General features: G+C 40.0%; 1 protein-coding gene across 1 annotated transcript; it reads right to left on the minus strand.

Annotated features, from left to right (window-relative positions):
• Positions 1 to 7620: 7620 nt before the first annotated feature.
• LOC138726903 (ovomucoid-like) lies at positions 7621 to 13091 on the minus strand. The gene is made up of 4 exons (XM_069868987.1): positions 12944 to 13091; positions 10795 to 10814; positions 8765 to 8892; positions 7621 to 8231 (listed from the first exon to the last, which is right to left on the minus strand). The coding sequence occupies exons 1-4, from the start codon at positions 13005 to 13007 to the stop codon at positions 8186 to 8188; spliced, it is 258 nt and encodes an 85-aa protein (XP_069725088.1). The 5' UTR covers positions 13008 to 13091; the 3' UTR covers positions 7621 to 8185.
• Between the last annotated feature and the right edge of the window lie 6521 nt (positions 13092 to 19612).

The raw sequence follows: 19612 nt of genomic DNA on the forward strand, positions 1-19612 counted from the left end.
TTGTTTACTGCTCAAAACAAGAGCAGTCCCCCCAGCAGGAACAAAGGACAGACCAGAGCTCACCAAGAGGACACAGTGAGGAAGGAGATAAGATAAAGAGCATGACAGGATTCTGAAGACACAAAAGAACTGTGATGTACTTTCAAGAGTGGGTGATAAGATATGATAATGAGTTATATGTATGCTTAACCAATATTTCCTGAATATATAACCAGTATTTCTGAGAATATGTGAATATATGTGTTTAACCAGTATGAAAGTCCTGTAATCAGCCTCAATGGACACACACATTTAGGTGAAATGATTGCCTGGGTGTCCAGTGGCATATTATGTATTAAAGCAATACCTGCTTAATAATAAGATTTGCATTGATTATTGAGTTTGGCCTTTTTCACAGCATCAAGAGTAGCCCCAGCCACCCTGGTCTTACGTGGGCCTGGAGGCCGAGCAACAGTGCTGAGATTCCTTGAGGCCCAGGGACATAGTATTGGGTCTTTGGAGAGAGAAGGAACTGAGGAAGCCCTGAAAGATGGGTGAGAGGTTCTGGCACATCAGCAGCAACCACACCTGGGCAGCACTGTACACGAGGTGTTGCTGATTACAGTGGCTCCCAGAGAGATTCTGAGGTCCCTCTACGCACATGTGGAGTGGAATGTAATTTAAGAATTACACTCCAACCTGCAGTTCTGTATGAACCAAAAGGTGGTAGTGGTACATTACCTGCAGCTGCTTTAGCCAGGCCCCAGGTCTTGTGGGTTACCTTTCACAGAGAGTATTTGCAGCAGTTTGTGGGTCTGTATTCAATCCATCTTCTAATCAGCGTGTTCAGATTGATCCCAGCAGAAATCACAATTTACTAAGCATCTTGGAAAAAACATAACATGCAAACCCCAAGGAACTGACTAACAAAGCTCATTTATTACCAAGCAGACTCTTTGTGGTTTATATTTTAAGGTCAACATCCAAAGAGTCAGCTACTTATTTGATGATCATCCCAGAAAAATCCATGATGTTCTGTGGTGAAATACGGAGTAAGAAATTTTCTGTTTGACTTTGCAGAATGAGCAGCATGAGTCACAGAGCAGCTATTGGAAAAACAGACATGCAGGATACATTTAAGAACATTTCATTTGAAGCATCACACAGCAAAAGCCTGCAGTAGCATTCACATTTACCCTTATTTACCCCAGCTGTTAAATGCCTTCCAGAAACATTCATGTTTAGCATTTCCTCTTGCATATTAGAAGCAATTCTGACTGCAAAATAACTGTTCTAAGTCTTGTTTCTCTTCATCCCTCAGCTAACTTCTCACATCATCACTGCTACCTACAGAAAAATACATTTATTGGCCAGTACTTCATATAATCAACCCACAACCTGGCACATTACATCCCTGGAGGTGTTCAAGGCCAGGCTGGATGAGGCTTTGAGCGAACTGATCCAGTGGAAGGTGCCCCTGCCTGTGCCAAGGCAGTTGGAACTGGATGAACTTGAGGTCCCTTTCAACCCAGAGCTCATCATTTCAGAACTTTAAAGCTTTTAAGGGAACAGCTTCTTAAATATCCACCTAGCACTAAACAAACTTCAAGCTTCTAAACCCAACAGATTTTCTGTATCCATAATTCCTCATTAACAATTTATGTATCACTTTTCTTGTAGCTGCTCCTACCCCATGAACATAGCCCTTAGAAGAAAGAAAAGAAGAAGGAAGGGAGAAGAAAAAAAAAAAGTAAAAACCCCAGCACAACCCCAACCTTTTAATACTTTCTTACAAGAAGCATCTTTTTCTCCATATTTATAAGAAATTGTACCTAATGTGTCTCACCTGAGTCACTGAGTCAGCAGTTAGTATTTTGCTCCTCTCTCCACAGCTGGTACCCGATAAAATTGAATGAAAGGGATTCTGACATGCAGGGCTCCTCTTACATGTCAGCACTATTTTCATCAAGTTTAAATACCTAGCCTCACATTTTTGTGTCTCCTTCACATGGAAATATTCTCTTTTAATAAGGTGTATTAAAAAGAAAAAATCAAATAGCGTAGCATCTCAGTGTCTGCACTTTCTCTCAGGCAGGCATAGGGTGAAAGTCAGAATGTACAGGGGTGATATTTTCTGATTTCACAGACTTACAAAGGGAGCAAAGGGAACTGTGTCCTCCCTTGAGCTGAATTATTTCCCTACTCAGACAGGAAAGCTACGATAAGCATTGGACTCAGAAGGGAGCTATAAATAAGTGTATATTTGGAACTGGGAGGTAGAAATTTGCAGCCCCCCTGCTTCAGGTCAGGTAGGGTTAGGAACGGGATAGGGAACTGAGAGCTTTCAGAGCTGGAATTAAACTGGAATCCTGCTCATTGTGGGAGTTGGGTGAGGGTTGAGGTCAGGATCAACTATAATGCAATACTTGTTAGGAACAGGGAGGGAACTTCCTTGTTTCATCATTCCCCTATTCAGAAGGGTGTGAGCCCTTCCCTATTAAAATCTTCTAGCCCTTCTGTAAAGTCACACTGAAGTGTAGTCTATGGAAGTAAATGCAGCTTTGGTCTTTGCAATGATGGGCTTGCTCACTGCAGGAGTGGCAACCAGCCACAAGAATGGGTACGGCAGCAGAGACAACCCTGTCCTTTTGATATGCTCTGTGTCATGTGAAATCCCAGCTGTGCTCAGGAAGGGTAGAGGTGTGCCAGTGGGAGGCCAGCAGCTGCAGGTATGCTGTGCTTCTCCCAGGAGGTGGCACCTCAGTGGCACGGATGGGAAAACAGCCATCCCCATGCCCACATTTCTCCACCTTCAGGTGCTGCTTCTGGCAGATCTGAAGGAACATGGTCATAGCTTGGCCAAATTAGCGCAAGGTTTATGAGACATACCTCTCTGTCAAGGAGGCTGCTGTTCTTTGAGGAGTTATTAAACTTTGGGAATGAGCTATTAGAGCTGTGATGCCCGTAGCTGATAATTCTAATTTCCTTCTGTGTCTGAGAATATCTAGGCCTAACAGGGGGAAAGGTTCATAAAGCTTCATGATCCCTGCGACCAGCTTGTGCTGGAATCTTGAAGTCCAGTTACGAAGGGAAAGAAATTTTTTTAGATCTCTTCAGGTTTTCAGATTTTTAGACATGTTTATCCATGCTTGCATTTTGTCTCAATAGGTTAACCCAACTCATGTCCCACAGAATGGAAAAATATCCCTTTATGGTCGGTTGACAAGTAAATTCATGTAACTTATGGTGTGTGGAACTTGCATACAAAGCTTGGTGTTACTAGAACAGATAGATGCATGGTTTGGATTACTGTTTAAACCTGATCATGTCTTGCTTCCCAAGGAATATTGTTACTGCCTCAGTTTCCCAACTCCTCAAGGAACCCAGCTGTTATCAGCTGTTGGATGGTGACTTTTTTTTCTTACCTTTTCTCTTTGCAGCCACAAGTTACAGAATCTTATGGAGTAAAATCATATGATCTTAAGATCAAATGATTGAAAGTGTCTTCTGCTTACATTCTCTAAGTTGTGACACTAAGGACTTGGGGTTTTTTTCCAAGTACTTAGCATTGTTTAAAGATTCAGAAACACAGAATAGCTGTAGTAACTAGAAACACTCAACGAGCATGAGATAACCTTTGAGCTATTTAGTGTAAACGGCATGAGCAGTATCACACTGGTTTTAGAGCTGCATTGGAATGCAGCTCTCCAGGCTGACCATACACTGATACACCATAATGAAGCCAGCTGAATGTGAATTATATTCCATTGTACTTCACCAGTCAGTCACCTGGTGTTATCTTCAATCCAGAGACGTGGGATTCTGGCCTGATTGGAAGAACAATTTATGCAATAGCAACTGTGGAGCACAGCTGGCAATATTTCATCTTGTCCTTGATGTCTTTAAGAAGGTAATTGCTAGTGTAGGAGTCAGGAGACCTCAATGTTGGTTCTGGCTCACCCATCTATCTTTCATATACAAGAGGCTTTGATCAAAATGGCTGTGTTCCCCCTCAAAAGTTTGATTTCCAGGTCAGCCTCTAAGGTCTTAGGGCCAGGGCCCATCTCTTCATCTCTTCACCTCCAGTGTTCTTCATCTGCTGTACTTAAGTGCTAGAACAATGGCAGTAACAACAGCATCAGAAAGTGGCAGCAACAACAATGTCAGAGAATACAGTGTGGGCTTTATGAGCAAGCAAAGTAGCTTTGCTATAGGACTGGCATTTTCATTTTTTGGGAATCCAGCCCATCTGATTTTCAGGCCCGTATTTCGTTACCTCTTGTCACAGAAGTGAAAAAAAATGTCACAAGACCTTACTGTGAAAGCCCTTCCTTTTCCTCCACGTATAAATAGATATATCAACAGTGTAAGAGTACATTTTCAGAGCAGAGTTTTCAAAAACTTTAGTCCTCAATGAATGCAAGAAGATCTATTCTATTTTGCCATTTAACGCTCCCTTTATTTTATTATCTAGTCAACAAAATTGGAGCGTGTTTCATCAGCTCACTCACGCTCCATGACTTTTTCCTTCCCCATATTTCTATGTTGTTGCTCCATCACACAAACTTGATGGTCCAGATTGTCCAGCCACTTCAGCATTTTCTTCAGAAGTCATTTACGGCAATTTGGAAATCATGTTCTTTGTTCTGGTATATGGCAAAAGCTGGTATGCATCTCAGTGTTAAGGTATGCATCCTGCTGGCAGGAGCTGAGAAAAAGCACATTTCATACTGGCAGATCTTTTGCTGCTACTGATTTATCTTTAATCTCAGTAAATTCATTAAACTCTCAAAGATTTTTAGAAAATATTTTGTTGTACATAGTGTCCCTATCTTTGGCCAGAAAAAATAGAAAAAAACCCTCTAATGGCAATTTACATTAGTATTTTCATAACATATGCCACCATTCTAGTGTTCTCCATCACTTATTCACAGAAATTCATGCTGGGTTGAAAAAAGTAGGAACATGACCATATAAACTACTAAAAAAGTCCACATGACTTTGTTTGCATTAGAATAACAAGAATTTCCAGCTTCTTAATTTCATAGAGTAGGTAAAAAGATGCCATCTGCACCTAACTGTTTATTAGTGTTGCAGTCAGCCTGCAGGCTTCTTGAGCACACAGCTTATCTGAGTACAGGTTGTTGTCTACTCCACTAAGCTGCCATGGGGAAAGAAAGAAGGCAGCATGGTTAATGTGTGTTTCACTACAGTTTTTTTCAGCTAACAGATGAGTCCTTAGGAGTTGCTTTGGTTTGTGCTCTAAAGTAAGCCCGAGAAGATAATGAGGAGAAGGAATGGACAAGTGCTCTCCACCTTCCTGCTTTCAAATCTTTCCTGACCTTTTTCTCTCAAGGTTTCCTCTAATTTTTTTCTAAGATTCATAGCATTTGTTACATTTGACCTTTAGCTTCCCTTATTATTCCCATAATAATGTATTTTACCTTCCATAAAAAATAATCCTTTTTGGTTTGCATTCCATTGCTTCTCAGCATTTGATATATCCATCTCCAGTATCATCTATCTGCCTGCAGTCTTCCCTTTCTCTTTTAGACATCAGTGGGAGGTAATGGAGAGGAAGAGATGAACAACATTCATGAGACCTTATGCGTTGTTAAAAGCTAGTCTATATGTGTTGATGGCTGTTTCAAAGGTTCCTGTTTCAGGTTAAAATGTTGTCCATTCGCTTAGCTTGATGTTCACCCATCTGCTCATGGTGCTGTAACTGCCACCATCTAAAAATGCTTTCTAGTTGCTCTCTAATGTAGAAGGAAGGTCTGCTTTCCAAAGCAACCATAAGTGTAAATTATATTTGAAAATGTGTCATTCTGATAACTTGCTTTAGCAGTCAGGAGGGTCTCATGAAAAAATGATTTTAAACATATCAGTGAGAACATAGTTCATAACAACATAAACTTCCCACAATCAGAAAATATTAATGATGGAGAGGCTAAAAAAATGTATGTGATAGAAATGTGCTGTCTGTTGAGGCTCTCTTTTTAACCACAAATGAACATTTGGTCTGTCTAAGGGAACACTGTCCCGTAGAAAGGAACCCGAAGCCTCCCAGAATGGGAAATAAACTCCTCTCCATTCCAAAAACAGTCCCTAGGCTCATTTTTCTGCTGGTTGTGGTTTCATGGGACACACCAGTGACTGGGAACAGCGTATCATAATATTAAATCCATCTGGCCAAGATTTAGATAACACTCAGTAGCTACAGCTATTTTGCACCAAAATGAAATGCACTGGGAATCCGTACAATCAGGAAAAGGAGGTCCCTTGTTAAATGCACTCATTATTTAGTATTATTAGAAATAGAAATGCAGAGTATTTACTTTTTGTGGTGTTTACTTGGTTGGAAAACAGCATTCTATTTACATACTTAATCTAGCATTTCATTAATCCTCATTTTTTTCCTTTAGGTATTTTTGTTTGTTTGTTTTCAGCTTTATATTTCTTCCAGATATTCCAAAAGTGCTGTATGTAGTAAGCAATTTGCGTAAAAGTAGTTCAGCCATTTCACGTTATAAATCAAAGTAGAGACTAGGGTTACATCAATATGTACTAGCAGATTAAACAGAGCCTGTCTCATCCAGAGGCCAGTTAGCTGAGTCTAGTCACATCTTTGCTATGAAATTATTTTAGCTTCCCAAACAGGGTGCCTTCATCCAGTTTCCTGTTTGGGAATAGCCCCCAGCTTTCCAAGTTGTGCCCAAGAACTGTTGGGAAGAGTTTTGATCCAAGTCAAGGTCATGCTAGGGCCACACTAATAGTTTCAAAGTAAAGATGATGGAGTTCCGGTGCTCACACTTGCGGCACTGTTTAATTCCTTGGTAACAGAGTAGTCTGTGAAAGACTGTTAATCAACGTCCCATAAAGTCCAACAGCCTCCTCTCCTCTTAGGGGTAATCAGAGTGATGTTCTCAGCTAGCCCAGTACAAACAGCATGTACTAACACCATGGACCAAAAATTCTCTTGGTCCTTCTGTGACAGAATGCAGTCTGACTGATGCTACACAGCCATTCAGTCAGAAGTGGAATACTTAGGATTTTTGGTGTCTTAGCCTCAAAGGCCTCATTTTCCTTGTTTTGAAGTACGAGTTTTACTCCAGCCCAACTAGAGTACCAGAAAAAAAGTGATCCCCTTGGTCCAATTCCAAAATCTTCCTCATCTGTAGGCCGGGTAAAGTCAGTAATTCATAAGCTTTAATTCTGGGAAAATGTATTCTCTTGACTGCCTTCAAGCGTAAAAGGTATAAACTAGCTTAATAATGATGAAAATCGGGATGTAGGAGCAGAATAGAAATTTCTTCGGGTCTGAAAGCAGCCAATTTATCAGAAGTGAACAGTCATTGATGGTCACATTTAAATGACAGGACTTAAAGCTTATACAGTCCTACAGTTTACCAGATTTGTTTCATTTGAAGGAAAAAAGAGCCATCTTGTAGCGTAAATTCCAGTAACATGAGGCCATCTAGTGCGTACTGTCAGTTTTACAACTTTTGTCTTCCAGGCTTTGTTTTTCAGCCTCTGCCCTAGCACCTGCTCTGTAATTATTTTCTGTAACTTGGGAAATATCTCATCTGTGAGTAATGGATGCAATAAACTTACTCTCTAGAAAGGTCACTATGGACAAAAAAAAAAGAGTCAATGTTTTATTTTAATAATCATGCAGTCTAAGTAGCAAAACAACACAGATAAATTAGAATTGTACAAAGTTAGAAGAAAAATGAGAATTTAGAATTTACCTACAAAGCTAGAAGAGTCAAAGCACTGCCTGGAAACCTGAAGCCTTTGGAAAGAAGTGTCTGCAAAAGTTTCTGGGTAAATGAAGGAAAACACTTCATGAGCAAGGAAAGTGGAGGCACTGACTTGTGTCCACTAAAATTGGGTGGCATTATTGGAAGGTTTGAACTTTAACCATGGAGACAAATAAATAATGAAGGGCTCATGTGGAAACCAACTTGCTACAGTAACAGGAATGCTCCTGAGGATCCCACGGAAGTGGTCTGCAGAGAGAAGTGTCAGTCCCAACACTCTGGAGCAGAGGGAGGTGGCAAGTGACAGAGCACAGCTAAAAAGCCTGCTTTGTGCTTTGTTCGCTATCATCAGAACAGGCAGAATGGATGAAATGAAATTAAGGGATTGTGATAAGGCAGTGTAAAGCTGTTCTCAGCACTCTTCTCCATCACGCAGATTTCATTCAGCATACCCCTGCTTGTTTCATATGTAAAGCACCTCTGCTTCGCCTGAAAAGGAAAGGAAGCACACAGACATTGCAGGTAGTAAGCTAAACATTATGAACTAAAATTGCTCTGAATTCCTCAGCCAACAACTTGCTAACAGAGAAGAACCCACACACATTTGTAGCAGACAGGGAGGCACTGATCTGTAAACAATTTTCTTTTCAAAATTATATATCTTATCCATAAAAAGCAAGATACTACCAGTAACACTTCTGAATTCTTATATGACCTAATTTGGATCCAGGTGCCCTGTTAGCCCTGTGTTGCTCATTGGACTCTTCTCTTAGCTGTCCAATTTCTACAGTGTCTGCTAGACAAGGAAGTTGCTCACACAAATATCAAGGTCATTTGTTAGATCAATTGGATCGGATTGGTAGGAGAAGTAATTAGTCTGTCTATAAAGATTAAGTAAAGAAACAGGGGAGTGGCGACCCTGAAAGAAAGAGATAGCACTTTGGTTGAATGGAAATACCAGATAACTCAGCTAATCTTGGATTTTTGCTTACTCAGGAGTAACTACGTAGATTTGTACTTACAGGACTGCTTTGCAGAAAGAACATTTGTTGTTATATGTGTTCCCATCAGAGCCACAGAATGGCTGATAGAGTTTTTCGCAGTAAATAGGTCTTCCTCTCTGTAACCTCTTGTATTCACTGCAGTCTACCTGCAAATACAGTATAATTTTTCTTTCAATCCATCTTTCTCACATTCTCCATTCACCTACAGAAATAATGAATATATGACATTTTTGGACAAACTTGTCAGCTGCTCTAGAGCAGCACAGTCAGTGGGGCTCCACCATCTCTGTTAGCTGAGCCTAAGCCTTGTAGAAGAAGCATTCCTTCTGACAGAGATGTTTGTGATGCTACTCAGTGTCTGACAAGGGCACCTTCAGGGGCTTTGCTGTCTATCTGAACAAGAACACAATCTCAGGACAAAATACAGCCCTTTTCTATCTTCAGAAAAATTGAACCTCAATATTTTTTTTTACCTGATGGCAATTGTCAGTAAATTCAGGTGAGATTAGTTCTCAAGGATGTGAAGGGCTTCTGTCTCTTTATTACACAACTGTCAGCTCTCGATGCTTTTTATACTGGTGAAAGAATCTGCCCAGGCAGAATTAAGAATTTAGGTATTAGAATGAAAAGGAATTGTTGACAGGCCCTCCTTTGATGCTGGAACTGTATTCATTACAGGTTTATATATGACAATGAGAGCACAAACTAATAAAAGAAATGACTGAAAATGTTCCTGTCCTGGGTTTGGAGCTCAATCTTCTCCTGTCCAGTGAATGTCATTCCTGGTATTTGACGGTCAAAGAGTTCCTTATGCAGTGCACATATTCTATTTAATGTGCTGGTTTTATCCACAAAAGCCTAGGGTTTGCTAGGAAATCACCTGTCCTGACAGGTGCTATTGTAACTAAAATTGGTTCACTTGTTAAAGCCTGATTTTGTCCCCTTTGTTCCAACTCTTAGTGAGGGATGGGAGTTCTGGAATTTATTACAGATTATATGATTGATTTTATGCTACTATTTGCCCAGGATCTACAGGTAGGCAAAGTGTGAGAAGCTCTGTGTGGTCAGCCCCTTCAGCCATGGGTCAGCGCAGGCTGAGAGGTCTCCACTGACAAAAAGAGTCATCAGCTAATCACTCTTTTGGGTATTTTTGCCTTACATCCTGTTTCCCCTTAAAAAAAAAGCATATGGGATGTTAGCTTACCTAGCTTTTGCCTACATTTGGTCCTTTCCCTCCCCTCCAAAGCCCTAGCCAGGTTTCCATGACAGCCCAGCAGAGGCAGTGGTATGGAAGGGAGTGTCTGTAGCCTGTAACTTATCGTTTTAAAACTGGTCAGCTACCAGCTTCCAAGAGGCAAGGGTCAGCTAATAAAAAAACTAGAAACCAGGTGAAGTTGCCCCATATATATGTGTGTTTAACATATGGGTAAGATACTTAGTTTGGTGTGGACAGTGGAACAGGCTCTTCCTGGAAAAGTATGTACGTCTTGGTGTAATTTTAGGCGTCAGAGGCTTTATATGTAGAGCCAGTATGGGACCAGATCTGTGTCTGAGTGCATTTCTGCTCCTTGCTACTGACCACTGAGTTCCCAAACAGCTTGTCTCTGCTCATCTGAGTAAGGATTTTTATTGCTTGGTGCCTCATTTCTTTCAGAGGTTGACCCCAGGATGGACGCTCCAGCGTAGTCAGAGAGAAAGTAAAATCTCTTAAGTGTATGACGCAGGATCTGAAAGTCACCAAGAAGGCCTTATAGTGTTATCAACAGATAAATATTTTTAAAAAACTTGTTTTCTCTAACTTAGAATTTGTCCTCGCCCTATTTCTCACCCAGACTACATTACATGTAAAAACACCTGGAAGTTGTCAGGGCAACTGTGTGGAAACCACATAACGGGACTCAGGGATTTCTCTCTGAAATCTCAATACTTTGTCAGCATGTAGTAAATGTTTAATATGTTGTGGGGTTCTTTTTTTTTTTTACCTCATTGACTTAACATTGTTACAAATTATATATTCTTATCCAGAAATAAAGGAGAAAATTACTCACATCATTTTCTCTGGCAGCATCTGCAATATAAACAGAACAACAACAGGTAAAATAAAAACCACTGTTGAACATTCAGTTTACAACTAGGATGGATTTATTAGTACTAGACCTTCCAGTAACACCAAGTCGCTTACCTCCCTGAGAGTAAATGCTGGCACAGCTTTTCAGTATTTAATAAGATACAGGTGCCAGGATCTATTAAACAAGTGGATCTGGTTTTATCATTTGCCTTAGAAATCTGTATCAGCAACTAGAACAGCCTTTGCTGTTGTGGGGAATGGAGGCTTTTGTGCTCCTTGTCACCACAGAAGGACCAAAGACCCAGGAGTCAATCTTCTACTCAATGGCCAATCTGTTTAGGACGATTATTTGTTGAGCAAGTTGGGTTTCATTCCCAAGCTTTAAAAAAGAACTATGTGGCTTTAAGCAAATCTCATGGTCCTTTTATACTTTGATTTTCTGTGAATAGTGAGGTTAATATCTTCATTAAACTAGAATATTATATGTATATATAACAATGATAATGCAATTTGAATCATAATATCACTTTAAAAAGCATTCTCTCTCACTGGTCAGTATGGATTCTAAACTATTTATCAGAAAGATTGGCTCGTACATTGTGTGCACTTGGCATCTAACATAATGGACCTCTATTCTCAGGTGGGGCTTCGAAAAGCTACTTCAAAACAATGATAATTACACCTCTCAGAAAGTAATCAAGTAATGTTGGCATGTCTCCATTATGGTGACACACGTGTTACTTTCTTTAGGAATGTATTTTGGTCTTCTCCTGTCCTGTAATTGTCATTCTGTGGCTTCCAAGGGACAAAAGTTATTGGGCAGAGGCTGCTGTGCAGAAGGAGCAGGGAGAAAATGCTTTATTATCTAAAAGGAAATACAGTTCTAGCACTTGTCTATCTGATTCAGTGTAGCTTTTTATGATCTTTAAAGCTATTAAACTCGCCACTGAAACTTCCTTTCATCTTCTGATCATATAAAATTGTCCAAAGTAAAGAAATCTAACATAAATAATGCTCTATGTCATGTTTCAGTCTCTGTCACCAGAAGTTTGACTGAGTTTTCATTATTCTGGAATTGGATCCGATTTAACCCACTTCCACACAGCATTAAGTTGTTTTATTTTCTTCTGATAACCTTTTAGTATCCACTTTGGGATGCATTTGGGAGTGAATGCAAAAAAGGTGTGGCTCAAAAGGTATTGATCCCTAAAGTTTTAATGTAGAGAAGATAAACTAGAAGATTCAAGGAAAAGATTTGCTGCAATTCTTATAAAAACAGTATTTATTTATTTTTCTGCAGTTAATAAAACACTATTTGAAAGAACAGTTTCTGTGAAAGTATGTCATTTACTTGAAATTGGCATCTTTCATAAGCATTTTTATTTTGAGACAATTTCCAAAGCAAAATTTTCAGAGCTGTTCAAAATGGGATAAAATTATTTTGTTTCATAATGTAGGTTTGTTTTAACATTTTCATTTTTTTTTCTTCTCTAACATTCATGATGCTATTGAAGTGCCATACTACTACCTGAGAAGACTGGGACTCTCCTCTTTCAGTTATTCGAACTGTACTTATTTTTCTATATTGTTATATTTTGTCATCACAAGTTTCTGTTAAAAAAAATATTACCAAGTGAAGAGTCAAGTAATTCCTCCCAGCTCCCTTTTTTACTGTAGAGCAATCTGCACCTCAAAGCTCTCTTCAGCCTGGCAAACTAACATTATAAAGAGGTTGTTCAAAGCCATATTATGTGCCTTGTGCACAATCAACTACCTCCTGCTTGCTCAGTTTGGCAGGACATCATCAGCTCCAAGCTCTCTGCTCAGATGGAAGAGAAAAATACTTGGATAAACCCTGCTTTAGCTGTGAGGCTTTGCAGTTTGCTTTTTATTTACGGCACAGAATGCAGCTCTAATTCACACAACCATCAAGGAATAGGTTTCTTCTACTGAGGTTGCCAATTGTAAAGCTGATGCAATGTTGCTTGTTAAATAGTGCACAAGCATAGGCTGTCACTTGCTTTCTGCCACCCAAGTCCAGCAACCATTATTTACTTCCCCAGCAGACAGATAACCTTCCAGAATTTGAACATGACAAATATATCAAGAAGTAAAAAAAAGTTACTCACTTGCTAAGCAAAGAACTGCCAGAGCGAGGAGCAAAAAGATGCCTGTTATCTTCATTGTGGACATGGTTTCTTGACTTGATTCACAGCCAATCTGTGCTGTAAGTATTCCAGTACGCTAGGCTTAAATGTATATTCATGTGTCTGAGAGAGCAGGTATATATACACAGGCATGCACAAAAGGCTGGAACCCTGATGATGAAATCCCCCTTACAGAGAAGGTAATTAGAAGGTGTTGCCCATGGGTAGTGTCAGTAAGAATGTCTTCTGTACAACATGAAGGTCATTCATACAGGGCAAAGATGAGCGTCACAGCATGGATTATGTTGATAAAGGAGATGTATTGTCTTTTGGCTAATCCCCTTGCCTAATTAACTGTTCTATCTCCATTATCATGTTCAAGGACTGACTCATTAAGGTGGTTTCTTATTCCTGTTCTGTTATCGCCATCTTGACCCTTAGACCTGAACATAATTCCCAGGGAAAAAAAACATTCTTACTCGGTGAGTTCCAAAAGCTTCATACCAGTAGAGCTGTAATCCTCAATTCCTCTTCTCTTGAAATTTTGGAGACCCTTGTCACTAGTTGTGGAAAGAGATGATGCTGGTTAGTATGGCCATGCACTGAGCCCTGTGGGAGTAGCTGCTGCTTGGAAAAGTCTGTGCTTCACCTGAACACACTCACCTTCAGACACAGCTCAAAGTCCTCTAGTCTTTCAGTGTTCTTCTGCCTTTAAAGTTTTGCCAAAATCAGAGACAATGCTTTGTGACAGAAGGAGCAAAGATACCACATTGCACTGCCTGGCAAAGAGAAGTGATGAGCTTGCAGCCATTGGGTATCCTGCTGAGGTGCTGCCTAGTTTGCTGTCATGGAGATATGGAGAAGATCCCTTTGCCTGCCCATCTTCTCCTTTGTTGGTATTTCCAGCACAATAGGTGTCATTTAATGTGGGGCTCTTTAAACAAATCCAACATACCAATGTGTTAGTGACTTCATCAATAGGCAAAATTTTCTGGCTTTTACAGTATAGAGCAGGGGTAGAGTCACAATAGGAAACTCAGATATGAGTCTTAATTTTTATATAGTTCGAAGTTATGTGGAGTTTTGAGCCCACAATTTTGTCTGAACCAATCCTTCCAGAAGTGCCTCTCTTTAGTGGTTTGCAATGGAGATGTGCAAATTATCTCAGTATGAAAGATCCCTGCACACCATTACAGTTCACAGTATTTCAGTGATGACTTTCCTGACATGGCAAGATAGCCTGGGGCTTTCTCCCCATGCAGGAGTTAGGGTCATGTCTTCTAATTTCACTAAGACAGCAGGACTGAAGGTCCTAACAGCAAAGACTGCAGTAGGTCAAGCAGACCTTGGGCTCCATGAACTCATCCTAAGAGGGATATGGATCATCTTGTCTTTAAAGAATGAATAACTGGTTAATTTCTCATCACTTAATGGGACAAAAAAAATAAAAGCCGTCAAATTCTAGTTCCATGTTAGGCAAAGATCTGGTTTGAAGTGGAGGAGTATAGATTTTTATTTAAGACAACTTTACTTCTATTATTTAATTCTAAATTTTTCTTTGTTCTTAACTTGGACATCTGTGTATTCCTGTGAGGCAGAAATCATAAAAGACAGGCTGATTAAATTGGGGTTGGTCTGAATTCTGCTGCTTTGGGATGTCAAAGAATTTTTTGTTCTGGAACGACAAAAATTTTTCAGGAGAGCATGGCACAGATAGCGTATGAGCTCATGGATAATATTCAGGACATGTGCGTTGGTTGATGGACAATTACTGACATTAGGCAACAAGAGTAAAATCCAGAACAAATAACCCAGAAGGTGCTACTAGTCTGAATAGTTTTGAGCAAATGAGACTTAAAACTGTAAAACTGCGCTTGACAGAACACACAGGTTCCTTGACGCTGGCATGAGGAAATTTACCACTTTGGTTGTGCTGCCTTGCCTCATATGGTCCTGCAGAGCACTGTCTGATGCAACCTCAGTATCCATCCCATTCTTATAGCTGAAGAATATAAACATCTGTTTGCAGTCTTCCGAGTTGATGTAGGAAGACTTTCTGAGGACTGGTGTAGAAAGGAAGAGAGGAATTTTGGAGGCTGAAGGAGACTAATGAAGGAGGCAGGTTTGGGATCAGAATTTTCTTAGCATTTGAAAATTACCTTGCTATTGAAGGGACTCCTGATGCTTATGCTGTGCCTTCTAGCAGGAAAGCCATGGTGGGAACAGTCTCTTTCTGGTAAAGTTTAGGTGGTTTGATTAAGGCTTTTGAATCAAATTAAGATTCATTTTCTAAGCAGTGAACCTTAAGCTTTGTAGGACTCACGCAGACCACTCAGAAAGGACACAGCTCTGATGAGGAGCTATGACATATTGTAGGGTCTGCAAACAGCAGCTCTCTACAAGCAGGACAGAGCAGAGAGTCAGCCAAAGTTCTGTAGGTTTTTGTGTTTTGAACGATCAAAGCACTTTTGAAGCTTTGATAAGAAATGTGCCATAACGGAAAGCAACAGCTTTACTTTCTGCAATGAGGTAGTACTCATGTGCAACATCGTAAAGTGAAATTCCCATTAGCCAACTGGAGAAAATAGTCACTGACTGAAAAAACCACTTCATTTGAAGTGTCTTTCTGTCCAAACTTGCAGCAGCTTGTTGTTTGCCCTGGTAGTCTTCACACAGAGCTCGTCTGACAACCTGAGACCTGTCATCCTCAGTAGGTCAAAGGTTCATTTTGGTCAGAGTGCTGTCTTTGAGAACATTCAGTGACAGATTGATAGGGGAATAGAAAGGTTCACCTCCTGGTGGATAAGTAGAATCTGAGTCAATGGTTTGCCCCTTTAGTGAACAGGTCCAACTTTACATACCAGCAGTGTTAGTAAGAATGTTATTATCAAGTCAAAAAAAGTAATTCCCCCCGTTCAGCACTTGTGAGGCTGTATCTGGACTTCTGTGTAAAGTTCTGGGCTCCCCAGCACATGACAGACACTGAAATAATGCAGCAAACCCAGTGATGGTCTACCAAGATATTCAGAGGGATTAAGCACATGTCAGTCTAGGGAAGACTGAGAAAAGTGGTTTGTTCAGTTTGAAGAAAGAAGGCAAAATCTCATTGATGTCTTCAGCTACTTCATAGGGGTGTACAGAGAAGGCAAGAGCCAAACTCTTCTTGGAGGTGCACAGTGAAAGGGAGAGAGAGGATAGCACAAATTGCAGCAAGAGAAATTCCAGTTAGATGTGAGTAGAACAAATTTCATATTGAGGGTAGTGAAGCATTGGAACGGGTTGCCCAGAGATATTATTGAAGATATTAAGAGATGGATCTGTTCTAAACTGGCCGTGGTCTGGTGGTGGGGATGTGGGGAACCAGGTGACCTCCAGTGGTCCATTCCAACCTGAACTGGTTCTGTGATCTCATAGGTGAATGTTGACTGCTGCTGGGCAGTCAGCTGCTTGGGACTTTATGGCCTATTATGCTTACCCTTATGAATTAACATTTGTAGGTTTGACAAAGCAGACATGGACAATAGCACATTGGATTGATTTTAGCTAATCAGAAAAAATGTTTGTTGGAAAATGAGTGTTCAAGTCTGTTTAGTAATAGCTGCTTCCTAGATCTGGATGAGTAAGGCCTCTTTACTGCACCTAAAACTAATGCTGAAATTTATGGTAAATACCCTGGATTTAAATTTTTTTAGTGAAATTTTGGTCTCATCAGAAAACTCATACTGGGCTCCAGTGAGCTGGGAGGTAGCATCTGAATACACATGTTAATTGTGGCCTCTGATAGTTTCTACTTTCATCACTGTATCTTTTCTTCCCCAACTTCTTACCTCTCCAAGTTGTTTTTTTGAAGAAGAAAAAGCAATAACTTGGTGAACCAGTGTTTATCCACTTTAATGGGCCTGTTACACTGGATATAATATTAGTGCATATTTTTCTGAGAGTGAGAATATTAGTCACAATTATTAATATATTGCTTTTATTTTTGGAGCCCTGAATGGAGCATGAATGTGATGCCAGATATGCTACTGCAGCATGTCGTTAGTTAAATGCCTACTTTATTCTACATGGGAGGATGTTATGTGGCCGCATTCCAGAAAGCATTGATGCTCAGTAGCTTGTTCCCATTCATATGATTGAGTGCCTCACATTGAGGACATCAACAGTTCTGAATAAATGGCACATGGAACAACTAAAAACATTCTCACACACCACGTATACCTGGGAGGAATGCAGAAGCAAAGATATTGTTATGGTCAGGAATAGGATTTCAGACCTCTTGGTGATCCCAATACGTGTTTATACGCAACCCAGTACACAGGCTCCATTGATTTTATTTTGTGTGGGTGGTTAGGGTTGTCCGCCCATGAGCAATTAATATATCAGACTTTAAAGTCTTACTCAATGGAAGATTTGAGAACCAAGTGATGCATTTCTTAAAGCATCAAACTGTGCCCGAACATTTGGGTATTTGCCTGAAGGAAGGTGGGTTACCCATTTTTCATGCCTTGAGAAAGATAAAAGGAGCCTTCCTTTAAAATGGCAGGCATCAAGCTGGGACAGATCCCAGCTGAAGGTTTCATATGTTATTTTAGCAAATGAAAAAAAATCAAAACCACCATCATGACTTCCTCCAAAGGCTGGAGCTCATTTTCATTCTTTTTCGTTGTCTCTTTTGATCTCTTTAAGAAAGATTACAAGGCTGTGATACATGCCATTGCGCAACTAGTTTCTGAATCCTTCCAGTTTCTTACTGTCGTACCATTAAAGTTACTGAAAGACCTGAGTCTTCACACATACATGCAAAACAGGCATTCACAGTGTAACACTTAGCACTGCATGAATTGGAAACCGAACGTTGAATGAGACTTATTTTAAATTGCTTTCTATTTTGTATTTTAAGATACAATTTCCAGGTGTTTATTAGCTTGAAGTTCTGTCACACTGAGCTCAGTCAAACTAGACTATTTGACAAAATGTTTCTTTTCAGGTTTTTCCCAGTCTCAGAACAGGGTTAGAGGACATACATTCGGTTTTACTCTATTAAAAATATTGTAACTTTTACAAAAAAGAAGCTACAACTTATGAAGAATTGGGAAGAGATGAAAGTCAGTATGGAAGGAGGGGTGGACATGAAGCATTTGGACCTGAAATCTAATATGTGTTCTCTCACAGAACCCATAAGCCTTTTTCCTTCCCTTTTTGCTGTTAGCAAGTGCCTGTTCACCCAGCTCTAAAGGATGAAGCACTTAGAGGATAGCAAGCTCCTACTGCAACCTATTAGTGCCTTATTAAGTACACAAACTATTTGTAAAGCATTCTTTAAGATGAGGAGCACCCACAAAAAGCCCTGGAGGGAATTAGTCAGTCACTGTTCAGTGCAGATTTAGTGAGGTGTGGTAGGCAAAACCTAAAGCCACATGTTGAATGATCAGTATGAATAGAAAGCTGGAGGAGCTGACCCCTCCCAGAGAATGGTGGGTCACCAAGTAAGACATGGGTCCAGCAAAAGAACCTCTTATGTGCCTATATAATTAATGTCTCATACCATAGGGGCCTCAGGAATAAACTTAATTCTACCAATATTATATTTCAGAAGCTTTGATTTTACAGTCTGAAGGTTTTGCGGGGAGTTTATGCATTGTGACACAAGAAGGTTTCCAGATTATTTGCAGTGCAACAAGGAGAGGAATTGAGAAAGAGAAGTACAAAGATTAACCGACACATCATTTTCTTGACTGGATGGAGTGTGTTAGGAAACAATCTCCAGTGTACAGAGCCACCCTACTGAATATTTGCGCTGTGATATTAATACCTTTTTATACAATCTAGAGAGTTCCTCAGAGATGGGAGACTGACTGACAGTTTCTAGAGAAGATATTCAGAGGCACCTGGATCCATGAAATGGATAATCAAGGATGAAGCCAAATTTATGTCTTAGAGAGCAGCTATCTTACAATTAACTTCATTTCTGCAGGAAAAGGGGCAGTTTAAAGCTGTGCTTTGTTAGTGTTCTGAAGAATCTTAGACAAAACTTTCCTCACTACCAGTTCCTTGTTACCTCATGATCTATGCTGGAAAAGCTTCTTGCAGGGAGGTTTCACTCTCAACATGAGATCATGGTAGGGAAAGGCATATTCCTCTAAGATAATAATCAATATTGCCTTTGTCAGGATACTGGTAGATTTGGCCTCCAGATTCCTGAGAGTGAGAACTAGGCTGAATCAAAGACAATGAGAGGTTCCAATGATTGGTTTCAATGGTGCCAAGGTTTCATCCCAGATGTCTGAAGAACAGGAAGGTCCTACTAATTCTGAACACTGTACCAACAGTATTGGAGAGAAACCTCAAAGACCTCAAGATCTATGTCAGCCTGGTTTCAGTTGCAAACCTCCTGACCACAAAGCCCAGAAAATGTCAACGTACTCTTAGATGGCAAAAGAAACAATGAGTGGCAGAAGAGGGTTTAGAAGAAACTGTTGACTAAAAGACATTACTTTTCTTTGCTGTCCTGTGCAGTTTTACAGGCCGTGAATTTCGCAGCCTTCCTACAAAAACATTGCCTCAGAAGTTATGTTTAATATTCTGGTGGGAAAGTGAAGAGTGATATTAACTATTCTTCTTAGAAGATGACAAGTAAACCAAATTTTCTTG

Source organism: Phaenicophaeus curvirostris, chromosome 15 (assembly GCF_032191515.1).
Source record: "Phaenicophaeus curvirostris isolate KB17595 chromosome 15, BPBGC_Pcur_1.0, whole genome shotgun sequence".
Lineage (NCBI taxonomy): Eukaryota > Metazoa > Chordata > Aves > Cuculiformes > Cuculidae > Phaenicophaeus > Phaenicophaeus curvirostris.